Genomic DNA, 23,019 nt, shown 5'->3' on the forward strand with positions numbered 1-23,019 from the left:
AGCAAGGAGTTTGGTAACTTTTCCAAATAAGAAAATTATGATTATCTCTAAAATAACTTAAACTCCATTGAAAGGAATTGATTAGTATGGTGAAGCTTGGGTTGCTCTGGAAGCTATATGTATATTTTTTTGTTCTTTCACTGGCTGTTCCTTCTCAATCTCTTTCAAGGGTTCCATTTTCTTCAACCAACTTCTCAGTGGATCTCCATATTTCACGTGAGCCTCTACCAAAGTGTGGCTCACAAATTATGTGCCTTCATGGTCTGAAGATCAAAAAATACTTTTATCATAATAGTAAGACATTTGACTTTTCACTCTCTTTTTCTTATAAGCATACAGTGGCATTTTCCAGAGAATACGTGATAGATTATCTGGTAACAGAGATTAAATGTTGAGCAGATCTGAGGGGATGGTTGGGAAACTCTCTCACTCTATATCATTTGGTACTCTCTGAATTTTGTACTGTGCTTATTAAGTTACTGCAAGGAGAGAAAGAAATTAAGGAAACTTAATTGCCAGGGTGACTGAAAACCAGTATTGTCTTTGCTGGCCCTGCTTCACGCTGCCTTTCTGACCTTTCAAAGGACATGAGCAAAATCCAGACTGTACAGGCAGGAGTAAGGAAGTACTCTCCCAAGGCAAAAGGTAGAGGGAGAGAAAGCCATTCATTCGGGTGTATTTGGAGTAAAAAGCATCACACATTTTGTTCTGTCTTATACGAACCTTGATTATACAACAAATAACTTTGAAACACAAAAAATAAAATGATCTATATGGATAGGTTTCAGTTTCAAAAAGATTTTTTAAAAATAAAAATAAAATCAGTTAAAGTTTCCACATCCAGGCTTTCATTCCTGCCCGAGGATTTCTGCGTGCATTTTCAGACAAAATTATTTCAAGTAGTCCCTTGACCAAGCCTGGCGTTCATTAAGACACTAGTGCCATGAATCAGCCCAAGGGAGTGGAAGAGTGGTCTAAGAAATGCACTTGTTTCCTCCCACACCTCCCCAAGGATATCACATTGGGACTCACCGTGGTAATTTCAGCCACATGACCCAGGAGGGAGACCAGTCGCCTGGTGGGGCCCTATTGTGGTTGGAGTCCAGGGCTGCTGGGCTGCTGCTGTCTTCCTGGGGCTCACATTGTTCAACTTCCAAAGCTTTAAGAACCATCGAGGAGGATGTGCTTTTTAATAATGCAACGGCCTCGCTCCGGTTGACCTCTGTTAGTTCAGTCCCATTCACGTTCAACAAAATGTCACCTAACGGCCAGAGAAGCAGAAGCCACCCTTAGTGAGAGTGCAAATAGGAACTTGTGCATACAGTGCAAAGGAGCAGGGACAGACTGGAATGCAGGGAAGTAGTAGGGGGTGGGGGGGCAGCGTGTCATTAGTCTCTTGCGATGACATGAGGCTGGGTTCTTGGCAAACTGTGAACTATGTATATGTCCCAAAGCATTGGTAAGTCATGTATGGAGGTTTCTAAAGCATACCCATTAGTGGTGGCTCTTGACGAGGGAGGTAAGAAGGAAGGAAAGGAAGCAAAGGAAGATAAATTGTCCACATTTACCATTTAGTCAGAAAATGTACATTTTCACTCCTTTTTTGTTTACCTGTTTATAGCACAAAGGGAGAGCACTCGGCAAAAGCTCCCAGCACCTGCACAGAGCCTAGTGTGTGGTAGGCACCATTATTAAATATGATTTGAATAGATAAGAAACTACCGAGTATCTGGCAGAGGAGTCTATAGCATTTAAGAAAAGTGGGCCTGCAACTGTTCTTAAAGAGGTGGAAAGGGTTAACAACTTTTTCTATTCATTGCAAAAGTACTAAGAACTACCATTGGTTAAGCACCTATGTGCTGGACCATTTTCATATATCATATCTTATAATCCTCTGCACATGTTCTCTCACTAACAAGTGCTTCTTGGTTGACATCATTCTCAACCCTCATGCTTGGGTGAAAAAGAAAAGCAAGAAAAACTAAAATACGTACCTCCAGACCTTCATTTTCTATTTTCTCTTTCCTGATTTTCTGCCTATGAACATTATCTTTTTTACACAGAATAACCATAGCAAAAGGAGAAAGATAGGAAAAAGATGGGAAAGGCCTTGAGTCCTTCCTGACTCCAAAAGAAGTTCCATTAGGTTGGCAGACTGAATCCCTTAACATGCCATCCCCTTGTGGCTCCACAGGCTGAGCAATTGTACTTCAGAAACTTCAATTTTATCTTTGAATCTGAACTCTTAAATGACATCTGAACTCTTAAATGACATAATTGCTTAGCCATCTGAGCTACCTCTCATGTGTATTGACAATATTATTTAGGATATACATTTGACATCTTCATTCAAAGTAGCCCAGGACACATAAGATTAAAGTGATGAAATACTTTTCACCAGTGGGAAAGTACCTATAGCATGGCACTTTTCATTTAAAATCTATCAGCCTCCTATCAAATTATTTCTCCTATCCAACCTATAAAATGGAACAATTCATGAATAGTTTCATCGCTGGATCAATCCAGCAAAGAATCATTTAGAAGAAGTAGAACAAATTATGCCATTTACCTAAGGCAACTTGCTCATAACTAGCATTTTCCTATTCTTGGCATAGTTTGCAGGTACTTGCTTTACTACCATGTTTCTCCAAAAATAAGACTTAACCAGAAAATAAGCCCTAGCATGATTTTTCAGGATGACATCCTGTGAACATAAGCCCTAATGAGTCTTTAGGAGCAAACAATACAAGACCTGGTCTTATTTTCAGGGAAGCACGGTAGGTAGCAAGCAGTATGGCGCCCACATCAACCCACCTGAAGAGGGGGTAAACAGTTAAGCACCTATACTCAATCCAACCATGGTCAATGGGTGTCAGATGTCCTGGCCAGATCTCCCTTGCATTCTCTTGTTAATTCTGGAAACAGTTACTTAACCCAGCAAGCTGCTAATTACTTTTAACATGCTGCTGCCCCAGAACTTAAGTCTCTTTACCTGTTTTTATTCTTCCATCTTTGCTTATGACTCCTCCGGGCTCAACACTGATGACATAGATCGGCAAATCCCACTCCCTATGTGATGCTCCCCCTGCAACGGTCATGCCGAGAGATTCGCTGGGGTCTTTTCGGACACTTACCACCTTTTCATGACAAGTGACCGCAGGATGGAGGGGCTAAAGACAGAAAAACAGCACATTTGTTCACAAATGGGTTGGTATTTTCTACACACAAAAACTACCAAAACCATAAATATATGATGGTGGTGCTTGGTCTCAGATGTGTAGAGAACCCTTGCTTTGCCCCCCCACCCTCAGAGTTATATTATCCCAAATTCCATAGGTTAACCCAGAAATTTTACATTTCAAACAGGACCAGTAAAAAGGAAAGAGAAACAGGTTGGAGATCACTGGAGGAATATTAAGCATACAAAGGGAACGATACCCAAAATTTTTCAAGTGACTGATGTATTCCTGTTAGTGGTGAGTCAACATTTCATAAAACTATTGTCATTCTGAACATCAGGAAGTTTTCTAAGTTAAAAAAGTAATCGTTTAATAAAATTGACCCAGTTTAATTTATGGAGGTAGTCAGTTGTAGAAATACTCAGAAAAATAATGGATTTCATAGATACATTCGTTTTAAAAACTCAGCAATATCTACGTTCCTCCCAATTAGCATCTTTAGCATCTCTAAATAATAGTTGTACTCTTTCATTTCATTACATAACAATATAAATATATCAAATATAAATATAAAAATATAATATTCACATTGTATTGTGTACCCTGTGGACCAACTTTTGAAAAGTTAAGAACTGATTTTGATTCAACAACACTAGACTAAAAACATGCAAAGTTACATGCAGCATTAGCTTGAAGCAATGAGACAGCGAGTAGGTCAGGGCACTGTTTATCGATGAATGCATATTAATATATACTTTTCTAAAAACGTGTTCTCCCTACTGGTGCAGTGACTGACCTCTACGGGACTCAGACTGGGCATGTGCACTGCAAATAAATAAAACACTTGATCAAACCTCAAAGAAGTCTGTGCTCAAAACATAACTTACAGTTGTATCTAAAGAAAGAAAATTTTAAAATATCTGATATAAAAAATCAAGATACAGAACAAAGTGTAAGTATACTACCTTCTGTTTTAAAAAAGAGAAATGAGAAGTTTCATTTTCATAAAATCTGGAAGAAAGTGGTTTATGGGAGTAGAGGTGGAACTGGACAGATCAGTGAAGGTGAGAGACTTCTTAATATATACTTTCTGTCAAAATATCTGTTCAACAAATCAAATGAGTTATAATTAAACTTCTGTAAATCTGATGGTTGACATCATATTACCTGCATATGCGGGGTCAATTTTAAATGCATCCATATGAAGCAAGATAAGCCTGGGCTTTCTGTGCACTTACTACCGCATGATTTCCTAAGTTACTTATGTTTTAATGGCCTTATTGTACACAGTAATGACATATTACTGTATCCTTAGCACTGAACACAACATTTAGCACATCGAAGATGGTAAGTACATGTTTGTTGACTCAATGGATAAAGTGCAAATTGCTACAAATTGTGTTTGGTAGTAATAGGACAAATCACAAACTGAATAATTATGGCAAGGTGTATGTTACAATTAGTCCTTGTAAGTTCTGGGTTGTGTCTATATAAACACCAGAACTTTGAAGAGCCTTGAAGAGAATGGTTATCAGATGAGGGCTGTAAAAGTGAAATAGGACTTTTCTTTAGAGAAAAGTTTCAAAATAAGACAAGTAATCGTATGAACACAGTGGTCCTAGCATTCTGGCTGAGACCAAGCAGTAGATTTGCTCTCAAGACCCATTCCCAGTACGTGACTTTTTCCCTTCTGGAAAGCAATTAGATGCAAGTTGTCCCTGTAATTACAAACATCTCTCAAGAGCCCCACTTGGAGATGCAGGCAGTGCTGAAATGCCCCCAACTCGATAAGTGTTTTACACCCAGAGACTCCTACTGGCTGCCCTTCAGCTCGTTCCTGGGTATGTTCGTAAAGCATTTACTCCTGGTCCTCACAAAGAAGGGCTTCCTCTCATTATTTCCACATGGTGGACAGGGTTGTTGGAAGGGTAGATGAGTCTCCCATGGTGATGGTCTAAAACAGTATGGAATGCTCTGGGAAAGGTGTGTATGTGTATGTAACGTGCGTGTACACACACACACACACACACACAATCTCATGCTTGAACAGCTGTCTAGTACTTTGTGTGGATGTCATACCCCCCAGTGATGACCACTGAGCTTGTCTACAGTCTTCTGCAAAATTCAACAGTGACACTGCAAACAGGATATCCTTAGACACACATCTTGTGCACTTGTGTAACCATGTAGGCTAATATCCTAGAAGTATGACTAAATCAAACAGCCTGAGCATTTTACATTTTGATAGATATTGGTAACTTACCTTTGAAACAGTTTTATCGTTTGTAATCTCACCAATACACTGTGAAAATGCTGATTTCCCACAATTCTGCCAATACTGGGTTTTATCAACATACACAATATTTTCCCAGGTAGAAAAAAAAAGGTTTCAATAATTTAATTGCCTCTCTGTGGTAAATTTGAACATCTTTTACTATTATTTGGGTTTGTAGTTAGTAATTAGCTTATGAGATTTATAATAATGTAATCACTCAAGCTCCCTCTGACGTCATCTATGAAATGGGTAAGAATGCCAACATACTGCAAACATATGGCTAAAAGAAACGCAACCAAATGGAAAATATGACTTTTACCTGAGAATACTTTGGTTAAAATAATGTTACTAAGTTCATTTGAAAGTAGCATAATTACATATCTTATGAAATATTCCAGAAGTTACACTGGCTTCTCTTCTGTCGCTTCAATTAATAGGACTTAGTGAGGCTTTAATTATTTTGTTTTGAATAAATATTCCTTGAATAATGTACAGATTGTCCAGATACTCCTTTATGGAAAAGGAAGGAAATACAATATTATCTACTTACGTGGGTCAAGGCAGGCAAACCAAAACTCACCATTAAAAAAAAAAAAACATCTGGTAAATGAAACAGATGTTAGGAGGAAAACCCAGGATGTCTGACTAAATCCATGCTCTCCCTACCATACCACTTTGCTTTTAGAGGTAATATTTAAACACATGCTATAAATTAATCTATGAATTTTCAGGTGTCTCAGAAAAATACATGAAAGAATTACCCATGTTTTCCAGAAAGAGTTTAACTATTTCATTGACTAGAGAAATCAACCCAAATCCAATTCTATCAAATAAAATACTTGACATACAAGATTTGGAATGTGCAAACCTATGTCCTCCTGGCTGCAGAGACGTGTTATTTATGTTCATAGATGAAAGTTGCTGGAGAGCAGAATTGTCTTCCATACTTCCTTCATTGCTTAACAAATGCCTCGCTGCGCTGAGCAACGATGTTTGGCTGAGCGCCTATGGGCTCCACACACGACTGGAGAACCCCAAATAAGAAATGTGTCTAAGTGTCCATGTGTCCTGGGTCTCCTACAGCATTTGCCTTCCCCACGAGAGAGACACTACGGTAGGAATGGAAAAACCCAGGTGCCCCCATTAACCCTCCAAAACCAGACTTACCTAACTTTGGTTGGGGAGAAGGAAAGTTAAATACCACAGAGATCTTTTCCATCTGTGTTTTCTCCCCATTCCCCTTCCCCCATTTCAGGATGTCTCCTAATGTTTAAAAAGACAGTAATTTATAATAAAATAGTTTAAGCTGATTAAAAAAGATCGGGCACCTGTGCACTTATCACTCTGCTATTAAAAATACATATAGAATATTTGCTTCGGATTTTGAAAATAAAGTATTTTAGACATAGAAAAAATTGTAAAGGTGAACTTAACACTCATGTTATGTTCAACACAGTGTGAGAAGTTCCCTGTATACCGGTAGTTGGACTCCCTCTCTGGCCATACTCCCTTTCTTCTCCCACAGAGGTAACCACACTCCTAAGTTTGATGCCTATTATCCTTTAACTTTTCAATTTGCTGAAAACTTTTCTGTCTCGTAAATCTTGATTTGCCTTCTTTGGTATTTCTTTGAGTAATTTAAACTATTTTCAAAAAGCCATGTTTCGTAAACAAAACAAAACTTTAGTAGGATCATAAAAACCTAAACCATCAAAGGGCCATATAGTTTCATTTTAAATAGGCCACATTTTGTGTTTATTGAGAGCTATTTCAGAAGTCAGATAGAATTATAAATTAAAGTGAAAATAATTACAGTTTTCCACTAGACCAGTTTGTTCTGTGTTTTCCAGGAATTGAACACAAGACAGAGGGTTGCAGCAAAAATTTGATCAGCTTATCTTGGCTGTTTCCAGGATTTATGCGAGTTAGGAAGAAGGGATTATACAATCACAGTGCTGGTGGAAGCCTCGTTCTTATTGGTTTAATGAACTAGAATATAATACGGTCTAGTTAATTCAACAATAATTAATTAGACGGAAACTTTAAGCAAATAAACTAGTTTTTCATTAATAGCATTAGTTAAATTTAAACACACTAATGGTGTTTATTAATGAAAAGACACCATTATTATCCATAAAATGTTTTAGCAGGAGGTACTGGGTCTGCCTAGATTACTTATTGTAAATAAGGCTGGAATATATGGATTTACGGGGCAGGGCTGGCTGGAGAAAGGGGTGGGGCCTACAAATCAACAGCCTACAAAGCAGCAATGTTCCAAAATGAAATTTTTGAGTATTGTTTCTGCATACATTGTTCAAAAATTCAAAATTGTGAGTTATTCCAAACTGAAATATAGCGCGCTCTCTCTCTCTCTCTCTCTCTCTCTCTCTCTCTCTCTCTCTCTCTCTCTCTCTCTCTCTCTCTCATTTCAAGTGATTTAATGAAACCAAATCCCAAGAAAAACGGCTAGAAACTCATTGCTATCACAATAGGCTGCCAAGCCAAGGCTATAAGGACTCTGAATTTGGTCTAAGCAAGATTTGTGTTGCTTAGACACCCATCCAAATGGAGAAGCTGCCACACTACCTCTAATATTAGCCTCAGACAGAAGCAGAGAAGCAGAAATTGGGCTGAGTCACCTCATTTAAAGAGAGACTGCAAATTGGCAGCCTAAAGGATACATTCTGCCTCATCCACAGTGTTTTAAAATTTTTCTGGATTTGAATTGCATGAGCTAGGACACGTGCTCTCTGGTTTGCCCCAATCCCCACCACTTCCTAATGTACATGAACTTCAAGTGTTTACATTATTTTGGGGGGTCCTTCTGCAAAAACAAACATACTAAAACTAGCAGGGGAATTATTAATTTTCAGGCAGACTGGGAACTTCAAAAACCAGAAGCCAAGCAAACCTCTTGTTTCATTTCAAAGTGAATGGAAAACAGTCCTTTAAATGACTATTGAAAAAACATGACATCTTTTTGGCTTAGACTCGAAAATAGGTCCCTATATGAGGTCTGCAAGATCAGGTTTCAACACCCACCAGCACCTTCCTCTGTCCTTCTTAGATGCGAGACACCTGTTATCTCACCAGGTCTGGAAGGCGGGATTTTGGGACAAGTCAAATAGTGTGTCAGTGACAAAGTCCAAAGATGACAGAAATATTAAAGTATGCAGCCTTCCCAAGAAATAGCTCCCTCAGAAGCAGTGGACATACCCTGGCTGGGCCTCACCTTGGAAGTGTTGTTCCTGTCCCCTGGCCCTGGGGACCGGCTGCCATTGCTGCTCCAGCCAGCTTCCTGAAAGATGTCAGGACTCTGCTGACGAACCTGGCGGGACACGACGAGGTGAACGTGCCTTTCACTGGCCTGGGTGATAAGACACAGGCGTTAGCCACTCTCAGAGCTTCCATGCAAAGCATCTAGCACCAGGGGCTTACCAAGACATCAGTTGGGTATTACCTCTTTTATAGAAAAAATGGTTTCCAGTATTTTGCATGGCAGTACCCACTTTGTAATTTGACAAGAATATGAGTTATTTCCTTTATTCTTTATCCAGTGAATGGCTCCACTGCACACAGCCATGTCTGAAAAACTTTCCAGATAGAGTAGGATGTACAGTGTAAAGTAGTAGCCCAGTTAAAACCTACACAAAGGTCTAAGACCAAAGGTAAACAGTAAAGAAAGAGAAACGGAGTCATGGGCAGCAACGCTACTACTGCAGGAAGAGAAATTCTGTGTTTGACAGTCTCAAACATTTTGGGCATTGGAAAGAAGAGCACTTAGAAATACAGGGATGATTTAATATTAGGTTGGTGCAAAAGTAATTGCGGTTTAAAAGGTTAAAATTTGCAAAAACCGCAATTACTTTTGCTCCAATCTAATAGGTTCTGACACAGCCCAAGTAAAGGCCTTTGCCTTGATCTTTTATTTTTTATGTGACTACCATTAATTCTAAGTACTAGTCCTCTGTTATATATGTTGATACTTAGAGCATTTCAAATAGCAAATACATTGCTTAGTGGGAAGGTCCATTCCATTCCATAAATTGACAAGTTTCGTGTGTGTTTGAGAGCATGGGTCATGCTTCTAGAACTGCTGATTACTGAGACTCCAGCTCTGCAGGGCAAACAGACTAGACGTAGGACCTGTGAAATGGACATAAACAGGGCTCCCTGATGCCCCCACCGGAAAGAGCCCCCTGACCACACCCATCACTTTTGTAAATCGAGTGTGGCGCGAATTGATTAGAAAGGTCCCCCAAAACAGACTAGGTTTGAGGACAAGGAAAGTGGAGGAGTTCTAGGGGTTCTTCACATCATCTCATCCTCTGACCACTTGCCACCGCAGCAGAGCTGGACATGAACCTGCCTGCCTTCTTCCTTTGCAGGCATGGTTATCAGACCGCAGAAAAGTCAGGTCGTTAAAAGAGGCCATGGAAAATCCACGCTCTTCTCCATGAGCTCAGATCAGTGGGAGCTGAGTTGGGAGTAGAGGCTTCCTGCCTCTCTGCATCTTCCTTCCCACAGCACATAATTCACTCCCACGCTCAGGAACCAGGACCTTTGTTTTTAAAACCTTAAGCAATAAGAACCCCACCAATGAAATCAGGTCCCCACTGTTGTCCAACATGGACCAGCTCAAACCTTCATGACTGCATCCTTCTATTAATAAACAGCTCTCCTCGGGGCTCTCTTAAAATGTAGGGGTCATCAACTGGGTGGTTGTAAATCAGATGAGCTTTCAAAACAACTGCTGAAGCACCATAAGTATCTATTGTACATGTTACAATAGACGGTGGGCCAGTCGAGGTGATTCATTTCACATAAATTCAGCAAACCTACCAAACAGGACCCAAAAAGAAAGTTCAAGAACTTCACTCACTTTCCTACACATAAAGCCCAGTCAGCACTTCAGCTGGTCTACCAGTCATTGCATACATGCTCTTCCTCTGTTCCTTTGCCTGTCTCGAATTCCCTGGTGTTTCTCATCACATATAAAGCCTGTGTCAGAACAGAACAAAAATAACAAGCCTAGGAAACAATAATGAAGCAAGCTGACACGAAGAACTATGGTATCAGCCAACTAAATTCAATTCTTGGAAGACTATTTTATAATAAACGTCTTTTTCTTTATATTGTAAGCTTCACGTACCCTAATGAGGTTATCTCTAGAAACTTTCTGAAGCAAAAATTATTAAGAGATAAGTGGCAAACGCTCAAGTCAAAACTTCAATGGCTGAGCCCAAATTTGCTTATCTTCAGGGAAACTCCAATGTTTTGAAGGATCTCGGTAGTGGGTTTGTCTTCAGGCCAGTACATTATATCACATTCACTTTGGACCAGGAACAGTCACATCCCCTGACCACCTCATAAAAGTTGAGAAAATTTGAGACTTACATGTTGAATCAACTTGCCAGGTAAAATCCAAAATGTCAAGGAGCAGCCTGCAAGTGCTATTTAATTCACATTTTCGAGCACAAATTTCTCACTGGGTTTTCAAATGCTGACTTTGGTATTAAATTGTTGGCAAGAATAACGCTCCAATAAATAACCCTAGTATCAATTTACGTGGAAATAAATTCCCTGCAAGGCTGGATCCACGGCTCTCACCAGCCACCTTATAAATTGCTCTCAGGGAGACTCTATTTGATGCACTTTCTCTCCTAGTGTTTGAAGTCTAAGGTGGAAAATGGGCTAATGTGTTTGTCCTGGCTCTAACTCTCAGGAACAGCTGGATTCAGTGTCGAGAAACAGCCCTTAGCACCAGAGTCTTTCTTTCCATGGACGTGAATCTGGTATGAAATGTGGAGTGAGTATGAGAAGGGGGTGAGGGAGAGATGCGAAGAGACTGAATGAAGGGGAGAACGGCAAAAACTTGTTGGTTTCTTTGTTCGGTTTTGTTTTTGTCTTTCAAACTTATTTATTTCATCCCCACATACTATGTGCCAGGAAGAGAGGTGGAGTAGCCCTGCCATTTAAATAACAAACCCTCAAAGGAAGAGCATACTACAGGACAGAGGTAGGACAGCCTCTCTCTCTCAGCTCTTGGGGATTCAGCAATTTGGACAGAAGGGCTGTTTAACAGTTGTGGCTAGCTCACGTCGTCGACATGGCAAGAGCTAGAACCTAAAGTTTCCTCTCTCCCTTAAACATCCTCGCTTTTGCTCTGGGCAAATTCTGGACACAGAGGTTACAAGTTGCATAACCTGACTGCTGTACCATATACTCCTTTCTCTTCCAAGACTCCAAGCATTGCACTTCCTCTCTCCTTTCTCCCAGTGAAGCAGAAGGGATTCTGATGGCACCCACATTCTTCCCTATGGACCTTAGCCTGTTGGCATTCTGTCCCCACGGCTGACGTGTGCTGGCTCTGGGCCAGGCCCTCACTAAGATCCTTGGGGACATCCTACTTCAGGGACAGTCAGAAGCGGGTACCATGGAAGAATTGTGGGTAACACAGAGTTTCCAGAGGTAGAACCAATTAGTTCTAGTTGGAAAAAAAAAGAAAGAAAAATTCTAATATTCAGAGAAAACCAAAGGGTTAAACACAAGTACCGTTTCTCATGGAAAGGTTTGTTTTTTTGTTATTTTGTTTAATGGCTGTTTTTCTCCATGCATTTGAGATGTGACTCCAAACTGCCAATAATATCCATATGATGAGAGTAAGCAGAGGCCACAGAAGGGAACTCTAGTCCAGTGGCCTCATTTATATTTGGCCCATTTAAAAATAATAAAATCCCATCACTAATAGCTGGAAGGAAGACTCTGGGAGTGCTACACTGTGACGTCTCATAGGGCAAGCATCTTGTTCCATCATGCTCAGCCTGGGCATCGCTCTTTTCCCCACACAATGTGCTATGGCTGATAAGCACTGTCATATTGTCAGGATGCAACATGGAACAGGAACTTCACAGAGCAGAGAGATGGAAAAATCAAAGATGCCACTGCCCAAGAAGCCAGGAAAAGCATTTTGTAAAGTTGTACATTGGAACAGAGGGGGGTTTTTCTACTGTCCCTGCATTGCATGGGTCCATGAGGTGGCTAAGAGGGTCAGCAATAACTAAAGGCAGAACAGGAGCCGATAGACACCTGTAATTCAAGGTGTGAACTTCTTAGGTAGCCAAAGCCTTCACGTATTTATTTGTAAAGGAGGATTGGAGTTAAACCAAATGCATTTGCTGCGTCTATGTGTGTGTGTGTGTGTGTGTGTGTGTGTGTAAACGTTTGGTAAACTGTATGCATTTCATGTGGGTTCAGTCACTGTGTTTCTTGTATTAGCTTTATAAAGTTTCAGGTTAAGAATTACCACACTCGTGCCTACCCCAAGTGCCCCAGGTATTATTCACAGAGACACCTGAAACAGGGAGACTCCAAACCGACTATTGGCCGTTGAGATGGTGCTGCTCAGAGAAGGCAAACCCTGTACACAGCACCCTTCAGAGCACAGTATAGGCCCAGAGGAGACCCATGCTTGACTGGTGGCCCTCTTGTGACAGAGATAAGTGAGAACTGCAAATAGAAAGTAAGCTGATATAAGTCGTTTACAGAACTTGTCTCTACTGAGCATTCCATCCATTGACATTGGAGGTTTTAATGACCACTTCTTAAAACACAAAACCACTGATGCTGCATTTCATTCCCCACTGGTTTCTTTTCCAAGGATCCCAGAGTGAGACAATCTAGCTGTGACTGATTTTCAACATGTACTTCTGGGAATGGTTCTCTCTACGCTGCTTTGAGTTGTCCCACTTGGGCTTCCCTTCCAGCAACTGCTCAAGCCATCATTCTCAGTTCATCTGTCTTGTGCTCACAAAGCCCTGGGGAATTGTGGAGCACTGGTTCCACAAAGTCAGAAAGTCACAGATATGGAAGAGATGTCAGACATGATCTAATCCAACATTTTCTCTAGGCCATGCTTCAATTCCCCTACAAAATCCTTGCCATGTTGTCACCCAGCTCATGCTTCAGGGCTTCCAATAACAGTGAACTCACTGTGTCCCAGGGCAATTCTGGCCATTTTTGGATAACACTAATTGGAAAGTTTGTCCTCAGGTTGAGCTTAAATTTGCTGTTGTCTTGCTAGTCCGTTGGTTCTAGCCATGCCCTCTACGGTAACCCAAAATCAATTTCCATGTGACAATCCTATTTGAAGACAACTCTCTTGGCTCTTCTCCTTCCCAAGTTTCTTCAATATTTAACATGTTTTCAGGTCATCTTAAAAACTTGAATTCTGGACTCAGAGTAGGGTGTGTGTGTGTGTGTGTGTGTGTGTGTGTGTGTGCGCGCGCGCGCGCGCGCTTGTATGCATGTACACAGAGACGGGGGAGGGAGAGAGTGACAGGGACAGAGGGAGAGAGCATTGGACCTAGAAGACAAGTTCTGGTCTGACCAGCACAGGGTAGGGTTTGGTTGCTGACGGACAAGCTGTGTCCAGGACGTCATTGATGGAGTGCCATTTGCCATTTCATACATGCGGAGGGGATTGTCTCTGTGTTCTATGAAACCAAGAACTCCATAGGTACGTCTTCATCATTACCGATCAATTCAAAGATGACAGTGAGGTTCGCAGGACCCCACTATGGAAGACATTACAGCAGTGCAGCCTCGCTCTGAGATCAAGTATGGCACACAGACCCTACATGGCGGTACAGACAACGGGAGGCGTCAGAACAGGATTACCTCCTGACACGCTAAAAAATACAAAAGTCATCAGTTATTCCTGTTGACCTGGCAACTACACAACGAGGTACAGAAATAAAGTCCTTGCCCTAATCCTCCTCCTTCTAGTGAGCACGAGAATTTCTGAGAAACAAATGTACCTTTCACTGAGCAAAAAGTTGGGGGCTCCAGAAACAAATCCGGAATGAGCTAATGATACACTGTAAACTGATATTGCCCCTATAAAATGAGCTTGGTGAAAGCAAACTGGTATGTGTCGATTTTCTCACCGTTGAAACTTTAGCACCTAGCATAATGCCTAGCACATTAAAACAACAACAACAACAACAACAACAACAACAACAAAAGCTTGTATCTTCTGCTAGAGCAGCGACAGCTACTTCAGTGAGTTAAGAACAACCAGTCTGGCCAAGGAAAAAAGGAAATTAAGGAAGCTTTGAGGAAAAGAGGTGAATAGGACCCTAAGGATTTGACAAGGGTAGAGAAAGTGATTTAAGACAGTAATAATTTGGCCTATTTTTTCCCACTAGATTGTAACTCCATGTTCATCCTTATGTTCCCAGAGCACATGTGTTCTAGGGGCTAAGAAATGAGTGATGACAATGGTATGACATGTACAGGGTGGTACAGACGTCAGTGACAAGGTCAAAATAAGAATTTAGTTCTTGAGTCACTGAATTGGCTGATTGCTGAGTCAGCAGAATGACCCAATGACTTTGCCTCAAACACCATTTCTTTTATGTTATTTAGAAGTTACTCTCATGATTGAGTCTCTTCCATGGTAAGAAAAACATGCATGTGGGGGCCATGTGGGTTGGAGGGAGGATAATGGAGATTCAAGATCCCCTAATATTTGTGGTGTGTAGGTAGCTGTGATGAGATTTACTCATAAAATTCTAAGCTGCGCAGTTCACCATGTCATGTTTTATCACAAATTCATGAAATTTGCAGTTCTATGTAAAAGTCATTTGGACTGTAAGAATTCCACTGAAGAAGAATGTTTTTAAATTTATGTATTTATTTGGTGCATGTGCATTAAATGTACTACAATACCATGCTAAGAAAATTTGTTTAAAGAGGGATTTAATTCTATATTAACTGTGGCTGATCTGTAAAAAACATCGAGCTCTATCAGGTCTTATTTCACTGACAATTCTTACTGGCTCCAGGGGACAAAAGTTCTGCCTTTTTTCCAAGTATTCAGTAGAACTCATGAGCTGGAATCGTGTTTAGAACAAAGGTAAGCAATGTGACCAGTCCACTATTTGCTTTCTGGCTTTGTCAAAAGGCCTATCACATTCTGTTAAAAAATTTGAAGAGCCTGGTTGTCAGTTGTTCTTTGATGAAAAAACTTCTCATTTCAATATTAATTCATGTGAAGGGGGAGTAATACATGCCAGTATTCATGAAAACCCATCTTGTCACCACCTATACAAATGCTTTTGGATTTTTTTTAGCTTCTTCATCAAGTCTGGGAGTTGATAAAAAGGATACTCAAATTTGAAATCCACACTTACTTTCTTCATTTATTAATTGTATATATTTGAACTCATAAATAAGGATGAACTCACTGATCCGGAATTGCAGATAAGTGAGAGCTTCCCAAAATAGACATAACTCTCAGAATAACTCATTCTCACATTGCACACTGGATATATACAAGCTGGATCTCTAAGGTTTGGGATGTTGAGATGTCTTTTTTACCCTGGGGTCTCAAATCCTTGGTCCTTATTTCTTTGTTCTCTCATTTTAGGTACGACACCAGACCGTTCCACAAAGCTCTTGCTTTTATACAGTTACTCTAGTCATGGTGCTCAAAAAAACTTAAATTGACATGGGGAAATGATATAAAATTTTACTAAGTTCTAAATAAATCAACTACCTCGTATTTAAAATTTTCTCCTCTTAAGAAGCTTGATCTCTCTAACGCTGGGGTCTGGTGCCCGGGGCTGCTGCTGAGTAAGCTGAGGTTAAGACTCCACATATGTAAAGCTGGTCAAATTTAAAACAGTCATGGCTTTTCTGTAATAACCTTTCCCTGAAATAATGTGGAAACAGGCAGAATGTGTGGTATTGTGGGAGAAAACATGACCAAAAGTACACGTTGTCTGGGAATTTCTTTGTAAGGCAAATATGATTCATAGAGTAGGTACAAGGGCAGTGCAGTCAAGGATTGGTTGGAAATTTGAGTTTCCACCTTCGAAGAGTATTTAGTTTACCATCCCCAGCCTGGTGTGTATTATAAGTATCACAAAATCCACTCTTGAGATTGCTTAACTGGGTTTTTCCAAGCATTCTAGTTTTTCCATTTTTCCAACTAGCTTTGCCTTTTTTTTTTCTTTTTTTTCCTCTCATCTTCTGCTTATAAAGCACATTGGCTTTGTTTAGTAAGCAGAAGAATCTTTTAGGAAGTCCCACTATTAGGCAAGATTTCATAAATTAACTTTCTCAGGGAAAAAAAGCTTCCCTTTCTGTTACTAATCTACACAAGTAGAATGCCATATGTAATCATATTTAGAATGCCAAATTTTTCCAAATGACATGAGTAAGAGAGTTTTTGTTTTGCCTATTGCAAAGTGTAGTTCATAGATGAACACTAGAATGCAAGTTGCATTGATTGTCCTGCAGAGGGAGTTAACAAGTGTAACACACACACAAGATCATGCTTAGAGTAAGTTTCTTTATGAAGAAAAACAAGGACTCTTCCTTTTTCATGGGTTAATGTTTTCATAAACATTGTCTATTTTCTGTTCTCACCCATTGGCACTTAGAGTCCGAAACAGCCTGCTTAATTGCTGGCTTGATTGTATTTGAGCTTAGACATGGGAATATATTCTCAGCTCTAGGAGGCCAGGAACTGTATCAGTCTGGTTCCCTATTGTACCACACGTCTCTTGGCACTAGAAGGTGCCAATAATAGCTGAGCAAATTCGAGGGGACAAAAATGAGAGATTCTATCTTGGGGACAAATAGCATGTAAAAGTTGATTTGGTATTTGTTCTTTGGTAAATGGTTTGACAAAAAAATCCCTATGAGATGAAATGTGTAAATTATATTTTATACATATTGACATTTTATAATTTGACTCAATGTATTCATTCAACAAATGTGTATTGAGTGTCTACTATGGCAAGGCATTTCTTGAAGTACTTGAGATACAATACTATATACTATATTACATTGGCAGGTAATAATTAGTTGGTAGAAAAACAAAATAAAGCCGATTAGAGGATACAGAATTGGGGGTGGGAGGTGCTGTTTTAAGTGGGCTTGGCAGTGAAGGCCTCTCTGAGGTGACATTTGAGGAGTTCTGAATGAATTGTGGGAGTGAATTATGTAGATAGTTGGAAGATTTCTTCCAGTCAGAGGGACAGCAAGAACATCTGCCTTGAGGTGAAAAAGTTATTGAAATGTTTGAGGAGTAGTAAGAAGGCAATGTAACTGAGCCTGGGTAAGCACAGGGGAGAATGCTAGAAATTCTCCCCTTTGCTTAGGAAGTGAAGTTGGAGAGATAACTAAAGGCCAGATTATGTACAGCTCTGCAGGCCGGTGTTAGGTTTGGGAATTTTTAATCAAATTGCCTTAGGAAGCATCAGAGGGCTGAGTACAAGAAGAGGGACATGACCGGATTGACTTTGTAAAGTGGTCATTCTAACTGCTGTGTGGAGAGTAGAGGTAAAGGATCACGTATGGAAGCAAGGAGACCAGTTAAGAGGTTCTTACAGGGGCCCAGACCAAAGTTGATAGTGGCCCGGCTGATGGAAGCCATGGAGGTGGTGAGAGATGGATTGTGGGAGGGGGATGTTGAACAGAGATTCTTTTTGGCTCAAGTAACTGGGTAAATGGTGCAATTTTTAGAGACTGGGAAAGACTGAAGGAAGAGCACGTTTGACAAGGGGTGGGGTGGAGTGGAGAGAAGCCAAGGGTTCATTTTGGACATTAAATTTGAGATGCCTTTTAGACATTCACTTGGAGAAATCAAGCAGGTAGTTGGATATGAAGTGTGGTGTTCAGAGGAGAAGTTGGGGCTGAGCATATGAACTTGGGATTAGATGGCATAAACTGCAGTAGGAAAATTGGCCCTGTAACTCTGCTTTTGGTCTCCAATTGCATGACCTTATCTCTGTGGGAAGATCTATCAAGCTGAGAATCACCTTGGAATTGGGACACCACTAAGAACCACTCAGTTCAGGGGCCAAGGCACCATATGTCTTTCTGATTCTAGTAGATGGAGTGAGCAGGGTAAGTCTCCTTTGTACCCTCTGCCTCAGGTCATCTACATCTAAAATGTCAGTTTCATCCACATTTAGTTCTCCTCAAACAAGACGAATAAGACACACACAATAGTGAAAAGAGTTACCAACACCTAGAAGAATTCCATGGCTAGAAGCCAAGCATAGGGAGATTTATTTATACAGTGGTACCTCGGTTTTTGAACGTAATCCATTCCAGAAGACCAGTCGAGTTCTGAAACGTTTGAAAACCAAGGCACAGTTTCCCCATAGAAAGTAATGCAAAATGGATTAATCCATTCCAGACCTTTAACATCAACCCCTAAAATTGCAAATTTAGCATGAATTTTACTATCTAATGATACCATAGATCCATAAAATTTATGGCGTTTGTAAACCAAAATGTTTGTCAATGGAGACGTTCGAAAACCGAGGTACCACTGTACTTAGATAATCAAGTCATTGTGGGCAGACTCTGTTTCGTGACTATCATCCTCCATGGAACTTGGTACAAGGTTCAGTCAACTACTGATGCTGATTCACTGTTCTTGAAGTCACTTCCGTCGCTAAGGGGAAGCTGACATGATGTACCGGATAATTGCAATTACTTCTTGCCTGTACTCTTGCCCGTCTCCTGTCAGCAATCCACTGCCTCTAGAGAGATTCTTCTAGAAAATCATGTCACTTCCTTTCTTAAACTCTTCCAATGACACCCCATGACCCTGTGGATAAAGTCTGAGCTCCTTAATGTGGCTCGTAACACTCTACATGATCTGACCCTTGCCTACCACTCCTGCCTTATCTATGGCTGCTTTTTTTTTTTTTTTAATGTACACCCTGCTCCAGGTATTAACCATTTCCTTAAGAGGCTTTTAGGGAAATGTTCTTCTGTGTTGTATCGCCTTAGAATGACCCTCCCTGCCTTGTCCTCCTAGAAAACTTCTGATTCCTCAAAGCTCCAGTTCAAGATCTTCCACCCCTGCAGAATTCCTAGGCCCATCCAAGCAGAAACCACTCCTTCACCTGCACCAGCACGGTGCTTAATTTCTCCATTACAGAACTATCACACTACATGGCAGTCATTTAGAAAAAGTCCATGTCCCTGATGAGACGGTGGGCTTCTTTGGGAGAGCAGCCTGAGAGTCCTCATCTCTCTGTTCTCTGCACCTAACTCAGGGCTAGGCAAACAGCAGGAACTTAACACATATTGGCTAAATGAAGTGAATGAATGGTTTAGAATACAAAAACCCAAAACAAAGCCTGTCCCTCTAAGAATAAAGCTGGCAGCTCAGTGAACATTAGAAAGACTCATGGTGACTCTGCCAAAGTCAACCAGAAGCTTGCTGGGCCTTGATGACATCATACCAGTTGGAAAATGAATTAGTTTGAACCAACGTCAGGCTATTGGGAACTCTATTTGCCTGAATGATCAATAATCTATTTACCCCTCTTGTTAGGAGACTTCCTCTCAAATTCAAACTTGAGTTCCTGTGGGCTTGTCCAAAGGGCCTGGGTGTAGCCAAGGAGATTAAAGCTTAGCCTTAGCCAATCCTATAGTTGTCTCTGTCCATAAGACCCCTGGAGGGCACATGGTACAGCTTCTTATAGCAGTTAGTACAATAGGATGTCTCGGATGTGATCAGAATGTATCTCAATGACCCCTGGGCCTGCAACTAACATACCGGGTACAGGATGACACAACCCTGCTGAACTTGAGTGAGCTTAACCTGGTGAACTTGCAGCACGTAGCCCAACGTGTTCACTCACCTAAGATTACATGGCTGGCAACACCTAGGGAATGTCCACGACCCCAAGACACATCATTTGCTTGAATAGTGTTCTTACCTGCCCTTCGACCTTAAGTCCTCGAATGGGAGGCCCTGTATGACACGTGTGGTAGTAAACAGGTCAGGGCGATGGGCATTCCTGCTCGTGCTGAGAGTTTCTGACCAGGATCTTAGAATGATCTGTGACCTACCTGAATCAGATGAGCTGCACTTTCCGGGCTGCCGTATCGAAGGTCATGTCCATTGATGGCTAACACACGATCGTTCTCCTCCAGCTGACCGTGTCGGGCGGCCACACCACCATCCAACACATTGAAAATGAACACCCCAGGTTCATCCACCTTGCGCACCAGTTTTATTCCAAGCTGCTCCTCAGGGCTGCTTTTGTTGAGAATCACATGGAAACTGTCTTCCCGGGGTCCACAGGTGTCCAGTGCCTGCCCGTTGTTCCTGCTTCGGAATTTCTGCTCACGCAGCACAGTCAGGCGCAGCACTTGGCAGGGCTGCTGCAGGAGGCGCAGGGCGTAGTTGTGAGGTACGTTGCTGATGTCCATCCCGTTGACCTGGGGGAGGGGAACCAGCTGTCAGCTCTACCTGCCACAACTCTTCCTAGAATGCCCAGGCCCGCAGAATCACCAAGACCCTTCTAGTAGAGTAAGGCCACTCTACTCTGTCAGCTTATCCGGTGTCCAAATATACCCATCTTTCAACGTTATTTCACATCCTTTGAGTGTCACCTGCACCATCTTTTCAGGTCTCTCAGTGGACACCATCTTTTTTCAATCTTGTCTTTACATAGCACCCCCACCCACCCCCCAATTTATTTACACAATCCTAACTTTCATTTCTCTTGCCAAATTTGTTTTTTCAGTTGGGGGTGGGGGTGGAGAAAAGGAAGAAAAAATAGAAAAAGGCGAAAGAGAAAAAATTTTCCTTTGAGCTCAAATGATTAAAGCACTGTTTAGTTAAGACTGAGTTGACATTTTCCTTCCAAAAATCTCCAAATGAATTTTTCTCCCTGGGTCACCCATATTAGAATTTAAAGCGCTCACTACTCTGTGTGTGTGTGAGAGAGAGAGGAGAGAGAGAGAGAGAGAGAGAATCAGGTTTCATGGTGGTTGCCTGAAAGGTCTTTTACGCATGTTCTCAAAAAAGGAAAAAAAAATCTCTGCAATTTCAAACAAATTGATGTGAATAGAAGTTTCCAGGCCTTTTATTGAAAGGCTGGATCATTTTATGATGCTACTTAAATGTCCTCAAGCTCAGCCCTCTCATTTGTGCTTCATTAAAGACCTGCGGGACTGATCTGCCTGGGCTTTCTGCTTTTAATTACCCTGCCTGGCTAATGAGGCCCAGCCTGAAGGCTATAGCCCCTAGTGGTCTTCGCTGCTCTGGAAGAAAACAATCTCACAGCAGCCCTGCACTCTGTGCTTAAGGAGGGAGGCCCCACAGAAGAGAACCGACCTTCTTGAATTTCTCTGGTTTGGTAAGAGCTCTTGTACTTGCAGCCAACTGTTAGAAGAGCTTTGCAGGGAGATTTTAAAGGTCTTCCTGCAGCGTACAGTTGCTGGTTTTCTGCCGCCTCTACAGGGATAGACAGAGGCTCCTTCCTGAACAGACAAGGCTCCACATTTGTCTGCGCCACTAGGGAGCTTAAAGACCTTGCTCTGCTCTGTCACCTTATCCTGTGTCTGCTTTCCCCCATCACATCCAGGCCAAGAGAAGGTCAGGGTCGCCTGCTAAACAGTCCTGGCAGCTCTTTTGTTTGCAAGAGCCAATTGAAGGCCATAAGAATCAAAACGTTGTATTATGTAACCCTCCAGGCAGCATAGTTTCCACCAGAACTAGGAGGACACCATATAGCGTGTCACCGATTGCACCACTGACTGTCCTTTGAGGTTGATGGGTCCTGCTTGTATTCCACCCTCAAAGGCCAATGGGAATTTCAATGTTTCTATGATAACTCCTTTAAATTCTTTCTCCTCTTATTCCAAAGAATAAGAACTTGTTGCCAAAGAAACAGCTCATGATGTGTCAGGGGCTGGCTCCTCAGAGAACTAATGGGATGAAACTGTCATCTGAATATCAGACAGGAAATATATGACCAAGGAGGGATTTCTTGTCACTTTTGGCACATGCTTGACTTCTAAACAACTTTTTCTTTATCCTTTCTCTTCTGAAAATTCCTCCCTTATGCTCTTCCCCTCAGAGGAGAGTATTGCCCAAGGTATTCTGTTCCACCACCTGTCTCCCCTGGAATGTCTGGGGGTTGGCGGGGATAGCTTAGGGATTACTTTTTTTCATGGAGGGCCATTAAGCTACAGGAAATTTACTTTAGAGTGGTGTGCGAATGAGAGTGATTAAATAAAATACAAAATGTTTCATTAATCTACTGTAAAAACAATTTAAGATATGCTCCAGTTTTACATCATTTTATGTTATTGTTACTTAAAGTAGGAGGACAGAGTAGAAAGGAGAGAGAGGAGGAGGAGAAGGAAGAGAGAGGAGAAAAAGAGGAGGTAGAGAAATGGAAGGGGAGAGGATAGAAGAAGCCAGAGGGCAGAAGAAAGAGGAAGGGGGGGAAGACGGAGACAAAATGATAGAGACAGAAAGACATATTTATGTACAGCGAAAAAGGAGAGTGAAAGAATGAGAAAGACAGAGAGGGACAAAAGCCTATCTCAATTAAATTACAAATCTCAGATGAAGAGCCTAACAACATAGTAACTATGGAAAGTGACTATTCCACATTTATTTTAGTATTTCATCCATCCACCCACCCATGCACCTATCCACCCATCCAATAATTTGCTCTAAAGTGATTTTTCTTAATCCCCTATTCATGACCCCACCGCCGCAGTCTCTAC

General features: G+C 41.2%; 1 protein-coding gene across 5 annotated transcripts in view; it reads right to left on the reverse strand.

Annotated features, from left to right (window-relative positions):
* The window catches only part of LNX1 (ligand of numb-protein X 1), a 109,095-nt gene that overhangs the window by 2,157 nt on the left and 83,919 nt on the right, over nucleotides 1-23,019 (reverse strand). For all 5 annotated transcript variants that reach the window (XM_081047168.1, XM_081047169.1, XM_081047170.1 and 2 more), the window contains 4 exons: nucleotides 20,344-20,715; nucleotides 8,687-8,821; nucleotides 2,993-3,170; nucleotides 1,033-1,261 (listed from right to left, as the gene is read on the reverse strand). In XM_081047168.1, coding sequence (XP_080903294.1) covers nucleotides 1,033-1,261; nucleotides 2,993-3,170; nucleotides 8,687-8,821; nucleotides 20,344-20,715 — 914 coding nt within the window. The remainder of the gene's footprint in view (nucleotides 1-1,032; nucleotides 1,262-2,992; nucleotides 3,171-8,686; nucleotides 8,822-20,343; nucleotides 20,716-23,019) is intronic.

This window comes from Rhinolophus hipposideros (assembly GCF_964194185.1).
Source record: "Rhinolophus hipposideros genome assembly, chromosome: 1".
NCBI lineage: Eukaryota > Metazoa > Chordata > Mammalia > Chiroptera > Rhinolophidae > Rhinolophus > Rhinolophus hipposideros.